At 41.1% G+C, this 19,090-nt stretch overlaps 1 protein-coding gene across 1 annotated transcript; it reads left to right on the plus strand.

Annotated features, from left to right (window-relative positions):
- LOC8054917 (cytochrome P450 72A11) lies at positions 5,669 to 8,305 on the plus strand. Its single transcript, XM_021455394.1, has 5 exons — positions 5,669 to 6,152; positions 6,236 to 6,459; positions 6,833 to 7,080; positions 7,185 to 7,575; positions 7,724 to 8,305. Exons 1-5 carry the CDS (start codon positions 5,702 to 5,704, stop codon positions 8,147 to 8,149), a joined length of 1,740 nt encoding a protein of 579 aa, XP_021311069.1. The 5' UTR covers positions 5,669 to 5,701; the 3' UTR covers positions 8,150 to 8,305.

Raw genomic sequence — 19,090 nt, forward strand, 5'->3', positions numbered from 1 at the left:
TGGATATATGCGCTTGTTCGTTGGTTTCTTTCTAAATGCCAAAAGATTCAAATGTGGGATACTCTTGGAGATGTGTTTTTTCTATTCTTGCCAAAAATTTGAAATTGAGAGGCTTGAAGATGCTCTTAGGTAATACATATTTACACCGTACAATAGGCATACAAAAACAAAATATTCTCACTTTTCTTGCCTTTATGAGAAACATGAGACCTTTTTTTAAGCAATATGGCAAAACTTTATTCATTCAAGATAGTTACATCGTTTATCAAAGAAACTTGAATAAAGCTAGAGGCTCATTGACCCAAGTATAATTTTGTTTATATTGTCGAGCTCTTTTAGCTAAATTATAAGCCACCTGATTCGCCTCCCTGCTACAATGTTCAATCAATATATCCTAGAAATCACTCTATATAATATTGCAGTCATCATCTATTGCAGCTGCCGAATTTGCTGAGAAGTCTCTATCCTTCATAATTTGTATCACGTCCATATAATCTGATTGGATGATTAATCGGTTGCATCCTATATGCTGCGCTAACATTAATTCCTCTTGCAGCGCATAAGCCTCTGCCATCGGTGCATCAACAAGATGTGGCACAAAACTATGGGCTGCTGCTAGAACACCACCCGAGTAGTCTCTTATAATAGAACCAACACTGCCACACCCACCATTTTCATCAAAGCCAGTATCAACGTTCACCATAACTTTACTGTCTAGAGGTTTCTTCCATCCCCTGCCTTATAATTAATATTGAGCTTTTCTTCATCGCTAGCTTATAGTTCTTGGTTAGTGTCGCAATGGCCATGGCGGACTTTGACGGTCGCTGGATAGTTTCTCCATGGACCCGTTGTCGATGTTCCCATCATATATACCAGGTGGTTGTGATGACTAACTCTGCAAATCCCACCTCAAGGTTATGGATTTGATCATCCCTTGTGAGAATTTCCTCAAGAATTACAGAACCCGATCTGTCAGTTATAATTAGGTGTTGTATTTTCTCTTCAATTTCCAACGAACGCCACACTTGTCTCACTCGTTGACATGTAAAAAATCATGTGTTTAATATCTTTAGCTCCATCCTGACAAACTAGACAACCACCTGAATCATCAATATGTCGATTTGCTAGAGTGGCACGGCATGGCAACAAGCCTTTGATTGCCCGCCACCCAAAGATCTTAATCTTTGCAGGTGTTTTCAACTTCCATAAGCACTTCCAAAGCCGATTTCTTGATGCAGTACTGGCTGGCACTTAGATACTTCTCGCTCCAAATTTATATTTCCATTGATAATGGTAAGCTGATTTCACCGAGAACAAACCACTACTGTTATAATGCCAAGCTACCAAGTCTTCCCTACCAGAGCGGATAATGCAACATGGATGTGACTACGGAAAACATAATGTAAGCAATCAAATACAATTTGATCAAACACGGTTTGCCTACAGGACAAATAACATTATCTATGTTTAGTTGTTTACGATGACTTGAGTTAGGCTGACTAAGATCTAACGCGGATTGAGACTAGTATAAACAAACCAATTACAACCGTAGAACACAGTGACACGTAGCACTATGAGCGAGTAGGGAGAGGCGTGAATGCGTGATGCAGGGGAGACGAGGCTGAGTGTACTTAGGTTAGTGCTCTGCCGGCTTCCAGCTACCTCCATGTGACCTAGGTGGATGATTACCTTTTTCTAGGTGGATGATTACCTTTTCTTTTACCTCATCTTCTTTTTCTACAAGTGTTACTGCTTTTGTAACTTTAGCGTGTTTCCGCTTGTTGTGTTTTGTGGGTGTGATCAGGGTTTCCTTGCATTTGAATATTATCAAGACTAACACTCTTATGGTAAATTCCTCGTGTAGTATTATAAAATTGCACGCTCTCTTATTTGCTCAAGACTAATACTACTGTTTTGACTTTTTCTTACCTAAACTACCTTTTAGCTTTCCATCTATATAGAGACTAACACTAATGTCATGTATTGTATGTCGACAAAATGGGCTCAAAACCAGATTTATTCAGTTACAAATGACCTCTCTTTTTTTATCATATACTACGTCTGTCCAAGAAAAACAATAATTTTAGTAGTACCAAAGAACTCAAATTATCTTAAGTTTGACCATATTTATATAGAAAGTATCAATATTTATGATATCAAATAAGTATAATTAAATTTGTGATAGAATATATTGTCATCGTATACTCCCTCCGTCCTAAAATACAATGCATTGTGGCTATTTTTAGATAAAATAAGAGAGTGGGTAATAGATGCATGTACCCCTCGCTTGAAATCAGATCCTATTTCACATGATTAAAGGGTGCAATGTAAGTTTCTATATAGAAAATATTGTAAGCACTCAATTATTTTTATTTTCTGTATTTTTATTTAAGTAAACATTAACTTCTTGTCCTCCGAATGCACTATATTTGGAGACACCTCTCAAATACCAGAATGCATTCTATTCCAAAATAGAGGGAGTACCTATTTGGTTACTTAAATACTGATATTCCTTTTTCTATGAACTTAATCAAATTTAGGTGATTTGATTAAGGATAGAAATGGAATTGCACTGTTTTCAAGACAGAGGTATTACAGTTGTATGCTTTTGAAATGAATTGGCTGGTACATACAATTTAATTATATCAATAGATCTTCCAGTAGGGGGTAAAACCCCTGTTTCATAACAAAAAATTAGATCTAAATAACACGAGTTTTAATCCTAGTTAATGCAGTTTAATAAATAAAACCACATTCCATTCCCGTTCAAAACAGATGGAGTGTAGGTGTTAGCAGCACAGTAAAGATATCAAAATTACGCTTCCCATGTGTAAAAAAGCTGCTAAGTCAAACCATCTTTAAGTTTGATCAAATTAATGTATAGCGCAAAAGCATCAATATTTGGTACTCACAAGTATGGTATTCGATCATGAATATATTTTCTTAGTATATACCTAATTGATGTCAACATACAAGATAGTTTGACTTGATAAAACCAGAGTCATATATTTTTTAGAAGGGAGGTAGTATTTTAGATTATTACACAAGTACCAGAATTTGGTATTTGCTGTTCTGATCTTTCTTGTATCACCTCACCTATTATAGATTAGGTGATATCTCCGGTGTGCCTTAATTAGAGTTTGGTAAAAAAAAGAAAGCATTTTATATGATTTATTTATACTCCCCTGAATTGCGATCATCCGGCAATATATAGCTCTGTTTGGTATAGCTTACAACACCTTCACGAGCTGTTGTGAGCTGTTTTTTTTTTTTTGCCAAACACTTGTTTTTAAAACAGCTTCATGAGTGAGCTGTTTTTCTTCTCCTCTTATAAAAACATGAGTGAGATGAAACTGAAAAAAGTAGCTTATAGCAGCTCTCTCCCTCATTTCTTTCTCCCATCTATGCAAGAAGTAGTTGGTGAAGCTATTTTACCAAATATTTTTTCCGAAATAGCTTAGCTTCATTTAGGAAGTTGTTCATGAAGCTATTTTCTAAAAGAACAACTTCATTAGTGAAGTTAAGCTGTGCCAAACAGCGGCTATATAGGATAGTAGAACGTCATAGAGAGGCAGTTGACACGACCTATGCGTCCATGATCTTTCTTGTTAATGGGGGGATGATCGGCGTGCAAGCTTTGCTGCCTCCGGGGGGCCAACGTTTCCTTGTGGAGAGTGACATGGTACCTAACTTGTATATTTCCCCGTCGCGATCCGGTGTTGTTGACTCCTCGCGCGCGCGATCCTTCCTTCCCCTTGGCCTGCCCACGTCGTCGATCGCGCAGTGCGCCCGCACCATGCGTCCCCGCGCGCGCGAGCGCGACGCCACCTTTTCGATTCCGTCGGCCGGCATGCAACGGGAGGAACTGCGGTGTGGCACCATCCAGGTTGCTGTCAGCAACAGCGGAACACACGCCGGCCGGCTGGACGGACGAGCAGACTGCAGACAACGCACGCGGCACGCCTGCAGGTCAGTCAGGTCAGACAGCAGTGTGACACGCGCGAGCTAGAGTCCAGAGGCATGCATCCTTTGATAATACGGAGCTGGTTTGCTTCTCTGAGTAATCTGGAGCATATGATTAGTTTTTTTGACGCTTGACGAATCATTCGAAGGGACACCGGAGACACTACTGGGTGCCTGGCCATGGAACCAGATGGATATGGATGCATGGATGGCGTGCGGTGATTGATTAGTCTGCGGTCTGCACGACCATTATTTCAGCTTCGGTGAATCGGTGTAGTTTGATGCGACACGCTTGTGTTGACCCGGAGCCATCCGTTTGGAGATCCAGCAGTGACCACCGAAAGTACATATGGGTTCTGTAGCAGCGAAACCAGCACAGTGGAAAAGGAAGGAAGGGGACACAAAATAAAGGGTCAGGTGCTTGTATGTCTTTTCTGCTGCTGTTGTTGTGAATTGTGATGATTGAGAATGAGAATTGAGATTGAGATGGAGTGCGTACATATGTTCGTGCGCAATACAGCCATTTTTGTTGTCGATCGACAGTAGCAACAGAACTCGGAGCGCTTGAGGCAATTTGTGTTCACATGGGCCGGAATGTTTAGATAGCAACGGAATTAGCAGCGCTCGATGCATTTTGTGCTCATGGGCTGGCACGACGACGGAGTATGGACATCTCACATCTGGCCCGACAGCAGGAACGGTGGGCCTGGTCTAGCTCGAACTCCAGAGTCCAGACTTGCCTATTAGCGCGTGAGACTTTCTCAAAAAAAAAAAAAAAGCCTCCATTCTTGTCTTGTAGTCTTACCCTTGTACTATCTATATCTATAAAACTAATCATCACTTCATATTCTATTTCAACATAGAAGACATCTATATCTCTTATAAAGCTAATCGGCACTACATGTTCTATTTCAATAGAGAAGACATTCACATCATCTTTTATTAATAACCATGTCATGCCCTAACTTCCAACATCTTAATGCAAGCTTTCCACGTTATCTCAAATTCTATCTCAACATGTAAAACATTTACTTCTTACTAATTGGCATGTCATGTCACTAACTTCCAACCTCTTAATATAAGCTATTCATATCATCTCAAACTCTATCTCAATATGCAAGACATTCACATCATATTCGAATAACTGCTCGCATCATCTCTTACTAATAAACATGTCATGCCACTAATTTTTAACCTTAAGCAAGTTATCCATATTATCTCTACTTAATTTTGTTTTTTTTTTAATATCCACAGCAATGTGCAAAGCATCTTCTAGTTTATTAAGGCCTTGTTTAGTTCACAAAAATTTTCAAGATTCTCCGTCACATCGAATCTTTGGTCGCATGCATGGAGCATTAAATATAAACGAAAATAAAAACTAACTGCACAGTTTACCTGTAATTTCTGAGATGAATCTTTTGAGCCTAGTTACTCCGTGATTGGACAATGTTTGTCAAATAAAAATGAAATGCTACAGTAGCCAAAAACAAAAAATTTTGACAACTAAACAAGGCCTAAATTAAAGGTGGAGTATTCCACTGAATCCTTCTAGACTACGACATATATGTAACTTGCAAGTTGCAACGACTCCACTAGCATGACTATTCTGTGTTGCAGCTAGTCCCCAAGAGTTGATGGTTGGATACAAAGTCATAAGCAACAAACATAAACAAAAAACATTACATAGACTGTCAAGCTATCAAAGGGTTCGATTCGACAAGGACACCAAAATTATGCCATGAACGTCCAGACAAATTCCCGAAAGCAGCAATCAATCACAGGCGACCTAAAGTTAAGCATTTCGCTCTGCTATTATATTTGCTTCTGCTTCCCTTCCCACAGCCGCCACGGCACAAACCGAGCAAACGGCAAAGCCATGGTTGGCGGCGTGGCGCTGCTCCGCGAGGCCTCCCCATCCCCATGGAGCGTGCTCGCCGGGGTGGCGGCGGCGCTGGTCCTGTGGTGGGCGGCGCAGGTGCTGGAGTACGCCTGGTGGGCTCCCCGGCGAATGGAGCGGGCCCTCAGGGCGCAGGGCCTGAGGGGCACCCGGTACCGCTTCCTGTGGGGTGACCTCAAGGAGGAAAGCCGGCTAACGGCGGCAGCCCTGGCCAGGCCCGTGCGCACGGACCGGCCCCACGACGTCTTCCCGCGTGTTTCGCCTCTCCTTCACCGTGTCGTCCAGGAGCATGGTATGCATTTTAAGCTGCAATTCAATCCGTCTGAAGTGCCAAAGCTGTCATGCTGCTGAAATGAAACAAACTGAAAAGTGCAGGCAAACTCTCGTTCACGTGGTTCGGGACGACCCCAAGAATTACAATCACTGACCCTCAGCTTGCCAGGGAAGTTATGTCGAACAAAGATGGATGCTTCTTGAAAACAAAGATAACCACTCGTGTCACGAAGCTTCTATTTGGTGGGGTTGCGATTCTTGACGCCGAAAAATGGGCCAAGCATAGGAGGATTCTGAATCCGGCCTTTCATACAGAGAAGCTCAAGGTTCTTTTTTTTGGCTTCTTTACTGAAATACCTTGGGGGCAATCTTTGATTTGCGATGTTTAGTTTGACACCATTGTGCTGATGATAATTTCCAAACGTAAGTTTGGTAAGAGGTGCTAATGCTGGTTGGTTTGCTATGTCATATATGCCTTTGTTATGCTTAAAATGGAGAAATCATGTTAGTACGATGGTCACTTATAATTAATACTGCTAGAGAAAAAGGATGGTCAATTGATCTAGTTATTTGCAGAAACAGCTTATATATGCGCTAGCTGCCTGCCTAGTATTATACTAACTGTTAGTAAAGTTTTTCCGGAGTTAGGTTTGTTGGAATTTTCTGGTCAAGTAACAATTATCTTGGAAATGGATGCAGGGGATGTTGCCAGCGTTCACTGCAGCTTGCAGCGATCTAATTTGCAGATGGGAGAACTTAGTTGCTGATTCTGTCGGATCAAAAGAGCTGGACATATGGTCTGAATTCCAAAGTTTATCAGGGGATGTAATATCAAGAGCTGTTTTCGGTGTTAGCTACCAAGAAGGCAGACGAATTTTCCGACTTCAAGCTGAACAAGTTGTTCGCGTTACCAATGCTTTCAAGACAAATCACATCCCAGGATTCTCGTATATAACTCTACTACTCCATAACGCTTATTACTATCTCACATTTATCCTGTAGACATTTCTAGTAATCCTTAGATCTCACATTTACCTTTCTCATCTGACAGTCTTTTACCAACAGAAAACAACAGAAGGATGAAGGCTATCGATAGGGAGACCAAGACGATCCTAAGGGGAATAATAGAGAAGAGACATGAGGCCATGAAGAACGGTGAACCCACCACCACCAGAGATGACTTGCTCGGCATGCTATTAGAGTCAAATATGAATTACACAGATTCAGACGGAAAATCCAGCCGTGGGATTACCCTAGAAGAAGTGATCGAAGAATGCAAGCTGTTCTACTTTGCAGGAACAGAGACTACCGCTGTCCTGCTGACATGGACAATAGTAGTCTTAAGCATGCATCCGGAGTGGCAAGATCAAGCCAGGGATGAAGTTTTGGAAGTCTTTGGGCAAAACAACCCAGATTTGAGCGGTGTTAGCCGTCTAAAAGTTGTAAGTGTTAGCTCGAGTAATTGAAAATGAAATATTTCACTGTGCAGATGGTTTTGTTTCGTTTTGAGATCTCCACCATGCCAATATACTATCTTAGCTAAGCATTTTTTGTTGTTGTTGTCTGATTGATCTTGAACTTTTGCAACAGGTGACGATGGTGTTGTATGAGGTGCTACGTCTTTATCCTCCGGCGCTGTTTATTAACCGCCGGACTTACAAGCAGACAGAGCTTGGAGGTGTCATGTACCCACCGGATGTCATGGTTATGGTGCCCATCATGTTCATCCATCGAGACCCTGACCTCTGGGGGGATGACGCCGGCGAGTTCAACCCGAGGAGGTTCGCCGACGGCGTGTCCAAGGCGTGCAGCGACCCGGGCGCCTTCATTCCCTTCAGCTGGGGACCGCGCATCTGCATCGGCCAGAACTTCGCGCTGCTGGAGGCAAAGTTGGCCATCAGCATGATCTTGCAGCGCTTCGCGTTTGAGCTCTCTCCGGCGTATGTTCACGCGCCCTACAACGTCCTCACGCTCCACCCGCAGCACGGCGTTCTGGTTCGGCTACGCCAACTCTGACCAAGACCATCTTTTCAGTACCTCTTTATAAAGGAAGTGCATTTTGTACAATGCAAGTGACAGAGATAATGGCAATTGTACTTATGTCTTGTGTAAAGAAGCGTCTTCTTTGATTATCAGACTCAGCACTCAATAACATTTTCCCCTCTTTGCAAATTTTGTATTTGATAATTAGCGATCACTACTACACACCCGCCCATTAACAACGGTTCTAAACTGGACATCACTGTTGGACATGAAATTGATAGTGAGCAAGTGGTTGTCGTAGCAACCACTATCACTGACGCACGAATCCAAAACCGTACCAGCAGTCATAAACACGTATAAGTGTAGGCTCTAGGCTAAAACCGATAGTATTACTGTGTTAGATCGAGATACCTTCACTACTTGTTCAAGCAGCTATTAGTTGACTACCTTCATAGACAAAAGCCGTGTGAAATTTGAGTGGATGTATTTTAAGAAAATGCAAACACATGGTGGATATGTGCCAACGTGAGTTGATGAGTGATAGTCAAGGGTAAGGGAACTTTGCTTTAGTGTCTGAGACTAACCATTATGTTAATTGGTATTATGCAACATGTCTTTTGTCTTGTGATGTGTAAGTGTGAAGCATTGAGATGGCCGACAATAATGAAGAAGATCAAGCGACTTCATGCCAATGGACCGAGAGTGGTAAAAGATGGATGTGGAGGCTTAGACCAAGGGGCAAAAGGGCCGGAGGACAGACCGTGGGTGGTTGGCACAATTGGGGACATCGATGAGCAAGTGTACATATGGAGATGATGTAGAGGTGTTGATCAAGCGACTTCATGCCAATGGACCGAGAGTGGTAAAAGATGGATGTGGAGGCTTATACCAAGGGGCAAAAGGGCCGGAGGACAGACTGTGGGTGGTTGGCACAATTGGGGACATCGACGAGTAAATGTACATATGGAGATGATGTAGAGGTGTTGATCAAGTCAAGCAGGAGCCTGAGAAATTGATGATCAGGTGGTTAAGAACAAGTGGTGACACATGTCGAGATCATAGAGGAAGTGTAGCGGATATGCGACTCCAACTGGGTTTGGTGGTTTCAACCTCCAAACTGTGGGCAGTAGGTTTGCCAGGTTTAGGCGTAGAAACAACCTAGGGGGAGGATCTTGGAGCTGCACGTGAAATCACTGGAGAGCTTGGGTCATGGTGAAACATCTTCGTGAAGGGATCGTGGTTGTCTGGTGTTCAGAAATCAATTTGGACCTATTTTGCCCTTAGGTTTAAGTGGTTTAGGGAAGTATCTAAGGGCAATCTTAGAATGTATAACATGCTCTATAAATAAATAAGAGTTTATGGCTGCTCCAAGACAACACTTCTCCCATATCTACTATACCTAAATAGGAGAAACCTACAATCTTATTTTCCTGCTATTTGGTGAAGCCACGTCATCAAGGGTCCTACCACTACAAGTAGCATCAGCTAGACCCGCTTCTCTCCCACGTCTGCCTACTCACAAACGCACTTCTGCCTGTTTGCCTTGCCTTCCTGCTGTCCTTGCTGCGCACTATGCATGTACTCCTTTACTGTTGCAACCTATGGAGTACAGAGCCCACAAATATACATTTGAGCATCTGGCTGAAGTGCAAAAACAATGAACCAAGCAGTCACTTCTGCCTGTCGGTCTCCTTCAGTCTGCCCAGCTTCCCCCACCTATATGAATCTTCGCTATGGCAAATGGGCAAGATGCTCATCATGCAGCCATCCTAAAGCCCGAAGGGTAGCTCACTAGCCGCAACAAGCATACTACAATGATAGACTTCACGGCCTCCTACTCAGTGACGTCTAGCTACGTCACTAGCTAGCAGGTTTACATAGAGTTCATTATATTGCTATTAGCTTAATCAAATTAATAATTAGTAGTTTAGAATTCTATACTTATTGCTTTCAAACTTAGGTAGTATAATAATTTTTCTTCTTATTCTACCCTTTCCAGTCATCAGGTCATTTCGTATTTTTCTGACCCCAATGATTCCTCTCAAAAGAAGTTCACAACATATTCTGATATTATTAGATGTGCTTAACACATTTTTACCAAATAAGGATAATCACGTGATCCCGACTATTTTCTTCTTGCTACTAGTTAAGCTCCAGCAGGTGACACTGACCAAAGAACACAATTTCATACACTACTTTTTACTCACCTCCTACTTTCAGAAAGAATGATTTATATTGCTTCATTAGTTATTCAATATTCATAATGGATTGCTGCAAGAATTATAGCTTGCTCAAGGGTATTTGGGTGCTTTTCTCTTATGTCTCATACACCATTTTGTATCAAGAGATAAATACTTTTAATTCAAAATGTTTACAGTCATGTTCCTTAGTTAGTGAAGTTGGATCATCAACTTTCATGAATGGAGATTTGAAGACAAAATCAGGAAGATCCATTACTTACTGAAGATGACACTACAAATTATCATTGCACCCAACTTCAGTATTTTAGTGTTGGCAGCATATACATTCATAGTTTCCAAATAGTTAGTATATACCTCACAAGCTTTCACAATTATTGTCATGTCTGTTAATGCAACCATGTGTGATGATGTCGCTGCCACATGCGTCGAATTTATGAACATAACACTTCGTTTTGTAATTGACCTGGATGAAGTTTCTACATCTGTTTCTTGAAACAGTGAACCACAGTTATCTAAAAATTTCTCTCAGTGCCACCGCTACTCTATATCATCATGGTGGATGCTACATATGATTTTTCAAATTTCATGAATCCCCTTCTCCTTAGACAACACTATAAATTCCTGTAGCGATACGGGGGTATCAGCTAGTAGTCATTTAGTTTAGGCTAGCCAGAGCATTCAATGTCTAGAATGTCAGTTGCAGAGACGGGTGACTGCCATGAGCAACCAATTTTCATCTATAAGTGGATGGATGAAGGGAGAGGGCTAGACCTTATTGATGTAAATTTTTTCATGAGTATTCAATCAAGTTGACAAGATTTTAAGAATTAATTTGTCCCTTTCTATTTCTAATCTCCAATTTTTGTGATTTTGGTTGTCACATTGAGCCTTTCTTGTGATTTCTTGATTCTGAGTTCTTGTGGTTGTTTAGGTTGGTTCTAAATGTGTAATGACCTCTAAGAAACATCTCTGGACATTGGATTTGGTAGATTACTCGCGAGCATAAAGATTTGGAATTTTGAAAAAAGTTAGGAAACTAAAAGTGCAAAGATGGATTCAATAAGAATTTAGATTGAGACCTTTTATAATGGTTGGAATTGCTTCCTTATCGTCTTCTATCGCATCCTCAAAATAGCTATTTTTATCAATTTAATTTGTAAATGGGTAATACAGTCATTGCACATGGACTCACACACTCCCCCACCCGCCCCACCACACATGACACGCCAAACTCGCCGGTCTCCTAATTGCACTCTCTCTCTCCATGGGTGGCGCCAGGGGTATTCCCTTGTATGCCATGGAATACCCAAGATTTTGGAAACAAACACAAATACATATATGTATAGTATTGTATACTATAAGTATAACCTATATAGTTGCTACATGTTGCAAATCTGGCCCAAAGCCCAACAGAAAGTAGTGATTTTTAGCTCAATCAACAAAGTAAAGAAAAAAAAGATGGCAACGTTTTCTGGCTACCGCTCCTAGTCTCCCAACTCACATCGCATTGCACGGCTCCGCATCGCACCAACTCCCGACCCTAGCTCCTGACTTCGGCGACCGGTGGGCAGTGACGACTGGCGAGCCCAGCACTCCGGCAGCCAGCGATGTCCACGGTTTCGGTTTCGGCCTCCGGCTTGCTGCTTGAAGCAAGGTGAGCATGTAACACCCAAAAATTTCCAACTTTTGAAATAGGTGAAAAATGATTTAATTTTTTTTTGTATTTTTGTGCTCATGAAACATAGGAAAATAATATTTTCTGTAAAATAAAACTTATCATAGAACTTAGTAACTTGAATGTGCATTCATGCTGGAGAATTTATTTTGTTGTACTGAGTGATTTGATCCCAAAATACAAAATGAATCAAACTGATTTTAAGATGGTTTTCAAATTTTGTTTTGAAATAGGCTTAAAAAAACAGAATAAAAGAAAAGGGAAAATTCCCCCACTGCTTTCGGCCGCAGGCCCCAAACCCGCAGCAGCTTGGCCCAGCCCCGCGCCCTCTCCCTTTTCCCCTTCTTTCTCTATGTATGACGACTGGGCCCAACCCTTTTCTCTCCCTGACCGCCGGACCCCACCTGTCAGCCTTCTCTTTTCTTCTTCCCCGGAACGAAATCAATCCGGACTCGATCGGAAGGAGATCCGATCCCGGTTTCCTCGGGGTTGCTCCTTTCCGCGCGTATCTGATCCTATAAAGCTGCTAGCAACAACCCCGCGTGTTGTTTTTTTATCTTCGCCGCAAAAACCGTGCCCTAGAACCTCCTGCTGCCCTAGACCAAAAGCCGAGCAAGCCGCCGCGCGCCGCGAGCTCCTCCCGTCGTTCTTCAGCCCCAGCAAAGCACCTCCTCGAGTTCGCGGTGAGCTCCTCGTTCCGATGGTGTTTTCCTTTCGCGAAACGGTGCTCGGAATCGAGAAGCCCGTCGTCGCCGGCGAGCTTCCTTCGGCCGGCAATGGAAGCCACCGCACCGGAGCAGGAGCCGGCCGGCCGCTGGCCACTGGCCCCCTGGACGCGTCCAAACCGTCGGATCAATCTTGGACGGCCAGGATTAAAACATACCCCTTCGCTGCGTATTTTCGTTAAGAGTCCCTAGAGATTTCGCTATTCAACCCGCAGTCCCTAGCGCCCTGAGTAAAATACGTTTTCTAATGCCAAAGGCGTATTCCTGGCCGGTTAATGGAAAAATGCGCTTTCTGCTATTTACAAGATTGCCACTGATTTTGTTTTGCTCCTAAAATATTCATTTTAACTCCGTTTTTGTCCATTCAAATTTCGTTAGATCCGTAGTTACATGCTCTACATGTTAGAAATATTAATTTACTGTTTTGAAACTTTTTAATTCTGCAGTAGCATTTAATTAATTACTTCTCTATAGGAAATCTTAGAAAATTAATATCTTTCACGTTTTAATTCCGATTTTCGTGAACTTTACGTTTGTGTGATCGTAGCGCTGCGTAGAATATTTTCATAAACTTTTATCTTTGATTTCTCACTGTTGGTGTAATGTTCTAATTATACCTTGTTTGCTTTGTGTATGATTGTCTCCATTGGATTGCGTGTTGTTGATTGATGTTTGGGAATAGACGGTGAGCCGTACGTTGGTGATCAAGACCAAGCATTTGAAGACCAGCAGGCTCAGGAGAGCTTTGATCAAGGCAAGTATAACTTGGGAATATTCTTGTTACCTATACACAATTAATACAATATTGATCATATGCATGTGTCCACCTTGATGACCTTAGCAAAATCATAGATGATTGTTATCCTGAATTCCTTGTTACCTATTTTGGATATGCATTTGGGTAGTTCTTGCTAGTGCTTGATTATAATCCATGATCTTGTAACATGAATGTTTGGATAAACAATAAACAATAAAATAAGCTTTCTAGCAACTTGAATATAAAGGGTGGAAAGAACTCTGGCTTTTGCTAGATTGATCTTGACCCTCCATAAGGACTTATCCCTTGGCAAAAGCTGGGACAACTCGTACAACCATGAGGGCTATATGGCTCTGGCTTTAGTCAAGTATGAGTAACTTTTCTAGCTCGTTAGCGGTTACCCGTCGTGGCGCAATTGGGGAATAGCAGACCCTGGATTCCTGCGGGTGAATCACATGGACTGACTAATGAAACCAAGCGGCCCTAACTTGTTAGACGAACCTTTGAAAGACTTCATAGTGAACCCTGCCGACCTTCCTTGGAAGTGGGTTAAGAGGCTGATCACCTCGGGCGAAAGGGTAAATCATGACTCATGGGTAAAGATGTACAACCTCTGCAGAGTGTTAAATCTGGTATACTAGCTGTGCCCACGGATACGGGCGGCCCGGAAAACTGACGGAATAGATGGACACTGATGAACATGAATAATGATGATAAATGATGGTTTATTATGTTGTTTATATGTGTTATTCTTAATTCTTGTATACATTGATCATGTGGTTATGGGATTTATTATGCTACCTTGACATTTGCTATCCAATGATTAAACATGCTATCAACTATTAAAAGCTAAATGCAGTCAAACCAGTGTCAGCTATTTGAGCCCCATGAACCCCTGGTTATACTTGTTGAGTACGATATGTGCTCACTCTTGCAATTTCCCCCACACTTCAGGAGATGTTAGGCTTGTGATCAACCATTCAGTTGGATCCTGTGGAGAGAAGTTAATACCCGAAGTTTAGAGTTGTCTATCCGCGGTTTGATGCTAAAGGTTATCTCTTTTATATTATGTACGCTATATATTTATGCATTGTCTTTTGATATTACCCCTTATTTGTAGCTATATGTGAGATTTGACTTCTAAAACTCACATATGGTGCATATCTGGTTTTGTCCTTAAAATCGGGTATGACAAACATACACTAGCACATTTGCATCGAAATTATTAAAGAAAATGGCACTATGACACTATGTTCAGATCTTGTACGTCACTTAAGCCTTGTTTAGTTCTCTACACGAATTTTGTTTTGGCGATGTTTTCGTTTGTATTTGATATTTATTGTCTAACCATAGACTAACTAGACTTAAAAGATTTATATCATAAATTACAGATAAATTGTGCAATTAGTTATTTTTATCTATATTTAATACTTCATGCATGTGCTGCAAAATTCGATGTGATAAAAAATGTTAAAATGTTTTTAATTTTTGGTGGAACTAAACAAAGCTTTGTTACTATTGCACATTTGCATCAAAAATTTTTATACTCGGAATACCTAACCATAAAATCCTAGCTCCGCAACTGTCTCTCTCTCCGTCCTCGCCGCTGACCTCGCACGGGCGTTGCGCCAGCCAAGGGTTCACCCAGTCACCCCACACCAACAAGAACTTTCTTCGTCCTCTTGCCCTTGTCCTCTGGCCAACAGTTATCTATAGGGCGCCGTGGCCACCACTGCGTCGTCGTGCCTCCATGTCCACCTATAGGTGGATTTGGAAGGGGACCAACACACGGATGATGCCCGACGGATGACAGATGTCCAGCGGGGCTCTGACTGTTTATCTAACTATAAATAAAATGTTTATCTAACTATACTACTTGAATTATTCATCACAACTACTCAAGAAAATATTCATCTAACTATAGTACTTGAATTATCCACTCCAACTATACTACTCAAAACATATTTTGGGAATTATGTATTTACTCTTTTACCCTTCATTAAAAAAAAACTGCAAAAAGGAATTACCACTCCTCTCTTTTGGATCATAATCCCTTCAATTTTGGAGGTGATGTGACGCATATGGGTCCATCGACTATAAACACACCTATCGCCTCCCATCGCCTTAACCCCATCTTCTCTCATCGTTTTCTCATGTTCTGGCCCACCAGCCATAGACACACATATCGTCTCTCCAACCATTGTAAAAAAAATTGGATTTTAATATATATGTTGATTCTAAGGGTTTCAAGGGTTGATATTTTGGGAAAAGTTTATAAACATCATTAGAATCATATCTACAAAATTTGAGCTTAATTGGACTTCATTTGCACCAATTTGAGCTGTTTTGTGCGTTCCTTGTCTCCCAACTTCGTTCTTTGCTATGTTGCTTTCGTTTGTATTCTAGTGTGATTTTTGAATGTTTATAAGCCCATCCAGTTACCAGTTGGTTAGTATGAACTCAATTTGGAGATATTGGAGCTTTTGAGAGCTTCGGGGTTGTTTTGCGACAGAGACAAGTTTTTCTCGCTCGGTGAAGAATTTTAAATTAGCTCTCGTTCAGCCTGCTCGGTCCTTCAGCAAATAAACCTAATCAGTTAACTACCTTTAAATGAAGTAGCAGGCGAGGAGAGGGGGTAAATGGAGTCAATTAAAATTTATCACAAGTTCAAAACAAACTTGGTCTATGTCCCAAACTTCCCAAAAATTACTTTTTTCTAACAAAATCAAATCCTCGTAGTCATGACAAGGTTATAAGACTTGGAAAAGTTAACTTGTGGAGTGCTTGTGATATTGCAATCATGTGGAGATGATTCATTTGAATCTGATTTTTGTATGGGTTAAAAATTATATGAATGCAATTGTATGTTTTGCATACTTTATGGGCTGCATTTTTTGTGGCTGAAAAAAAATGTATGGGCTGGAATAAATTTATGGGCTGAACTATGCAGACTGAAAATATTATACGGGCTAAAATATTTGGGCTGAAAAAACATATAGATTCAATTTTGTGGGGTGAAAATTTTGTACAGGTTGAAACTGTGTGCGCTGAAAAAAATGGGCCAAATAAAAAAATGAAAATGAAACAATACGCCAGAAATATCGACCCAAAAAATCTTGTGGCCCATGAAGAGGCCGCCTGCTATGTGAGGTTTAGCAGGCCAAGACTTATTTTGTGACGTTTTTTTCCTGCCATGTCATGTTTTGATCCTACATGACATTTTCCCATGTAGAAAGGCTTAAGATTTTATGACGATAAACCAAACTCATAAACCTATATGACACTAAAACCCATTGTCATAAGCTTGTGACACTGAACGTACAAACGTCACATGATCACTTTGTGACACAGGTTTTTTGACGTTTGAATTTTTGTCAACTGAATGTCAAAAACCTTAAGTTGTGATATTTATTCTATATATTTTGACATAAAAAGTATGTCAAGAAAACCATAGGTTTCTTGTAGTGGTTCTAGGAAGCTCAAATGATCAAGCAGAAGTAAGAGTAAACCAAGAAAACACCTCAGAAACACAAAAAAAAAACAAATTTTGAGCTCAATTAGAGTTTGTTTTATCAAGTTTCGACATTTTCTTCTTTGGTTCAGTCTGCTGAAAGCAATCAGTGCATTACTTCTGTGTTTGACCAAAAAAATACTACATCTGTCTAGAAAAAATAGTAATTTTAGTAGTACGAAATAAGTCAATTATCTACATGTCTCCTCAATGTCAGCCGCCTGAGCTCTTAGGCGACGAGTTCAGAGCACTGGATACTGCTTTGCTGCTAAGCTGACCAAAGCAAATAGAAAGCGGATGACCAGTAGTTAGCAAACGTCACCTGAATCTTTGGGAAAAAAAACCAGGCGCCTGTGAAGTAGCAATTCCCATATTTATATAAAAGGTATCAATATTTATGATACCATGCAAATAAGTATTAATTAGATTTGTGATAGAATATATTTTGTATATACCAATTTGGTTACATAAATATTGATACTCCTTTTTCTATCAACTTAGTCAAATTTAGGTGGTTTGACTAAGGATAGAAATATATAATTACATTGTTTTCAAGACAAAGGCAGTACATTTGTACGCTTCTGAAATGAATTGGCTGGTACATATAACACGAGTTTTAATGCTAGCAAATGCAGTTTAATTAATAAATATAAAGATGAGTGCAGGAGTTAGCAGGAAAGTAAAGATATCAAAGTAAGAGAAAATTACTATTTTAGGACCCCAAATATGTGGCTTTGCTAAAATAGGGTTTCTAATGTTGACATAGCTTATACGACATCCGAAACGTTTGCAATTTATTTTCCATGACATTTGGTGTATTAAGTCTATTTTCTCATCTAAATACATGTATTTCTCTTCTCTTTTGACTCTTTTACCCTTATGTCATCTGGTACGGGAATTTGTATTGACTCATCTACCCGAGAGGCCACCGCTTGATTCATCTCCTGTGTTGTCGCATGAGTCCACCCTAGCGAGGCCGCCGGTCACTGGGCGTCGCCCGTCCTGGTGCATGCGCACGTGCCCCTCCTGGTGCATGCTGCCGCCTTCCTGGTGCATGTCTTTCGATCTGGGGCACCTGCACGCCGCCTCTCCTTCCCTTCCCTGCCTTGTGCCAATGGTGGATGGAGAGCCTCCGCCTGGTGTTGACGGAGCTAGCGATCTTGATGCCCTGGACGCGGCTCCCGGTGGTCTGGAAGCACCGTCGGGTGCCCTAGGCGCTTAGTCTGCAGGTTCCGTGGCCATGGCAGCCAGCCAGTAATGGCAGCTAGCGGCAGGCCATGGCAGCCAGCCAGCCCAGTGAACGAGACTGAATGTCCGATAAAATTTCCTTAGGTAATCAACGTAAAGGGTAAAAGAGTCAAAAAAGAAGAGAAATACATGTATATGTCCGATAAAATTTAAAAAAGTCAAAAGAGAAGAGAAATACATGTATTTAGATGAGAAAGGAGACTTAATACACTAAATATGATGAAAAACAAAGTGCAAATGTTTTGGATATCGTTTAAGCCATGTCAACGGTAGGAATCCTATTTTAGCAAAGCCATATGTTTGAGAGTCCTAGGATAACAATTTTCTCTCAAAGTAACGCTACCCCTGTTTAAAAAGTTGCTAAGTCAAACCATCTTTTAAGTGTGATCAAATTTATAGCACAAAAGTATCAATATTTGTATAGTATTATTAAGTACGATCAAATTTATTGTCATGAATATGATTTTTTATTAAATATTTTTACAATGGTTGGAGAGACGATGAGAAGCGATTGATGTGTCTATGATCGGTGGACCTAGAACATGAAAAACGATGAGAGACGATGAAAAACGATAGTGGGTCATAGACGTCACATCACCTAACGCTCGAGAGCAATTTGTGTTCACATGGGCCGGAATGTCAGCATAGCACTCGGTGCATTTTGTGCTCATGGGCCAGCACGATGACGGAGTATGGTGATCTCACATCTGGGTCGACAACAGGACCGGCAGACCTGGTCCACTTTGCACTCGAGACTAGCCAATTAGCGTGCGAAACTTTATCAAAAAAAAAAGAGAGATGCCTCCATTTCTTTTCTTATAGTCTTGCATTTAATAAAGCCAGAAGATACTTTGCAC

The sequence above is a fragment of the Sorghum bicolor genome, chromosome 3 (assembly GCF_000003195.3).
Source record: "Sorghum bicolor cultivar BTx623 chromosome 3, Sorghum_bicolor_NCBIv3, whole genome shotgun sequence".
Classification (NCBI taxonomy): domain Eukaryota; kingdom Viridiplantae; phylum Streptophyta; class Magnoliopsida; order Poales; family Poaceae; genus Sorghum; species Sorghum bicolor.

What these genes read in the sequence shown, in the direction of transcription:
- LOC8054917 (XM_021455394.1), top strand. Translation starts at nt 5,702, where the DNA reads ATGAACGTCCAGACAAATTCCCGAAAGCAGCAATCAATCACAGGCGAC. An exon ending in AATCACATCCCAGGATTCTC is followed by an intron (nt 7,081 to 7,184) that starts GTATATAACTCT and finishes CTCATCTGACAG; the next exon opens with TCTTTTACCAACAGAAAACA. An exon ending in GTGTTAGCCGTCTAAAAGTT is followed by an intron (nt 7,576 to 7,723) that starts GTAAGTGTTAGC and finishes CTTTTGCAACAG; the next exon opens with GTGACGATGGTGTTGTATGA.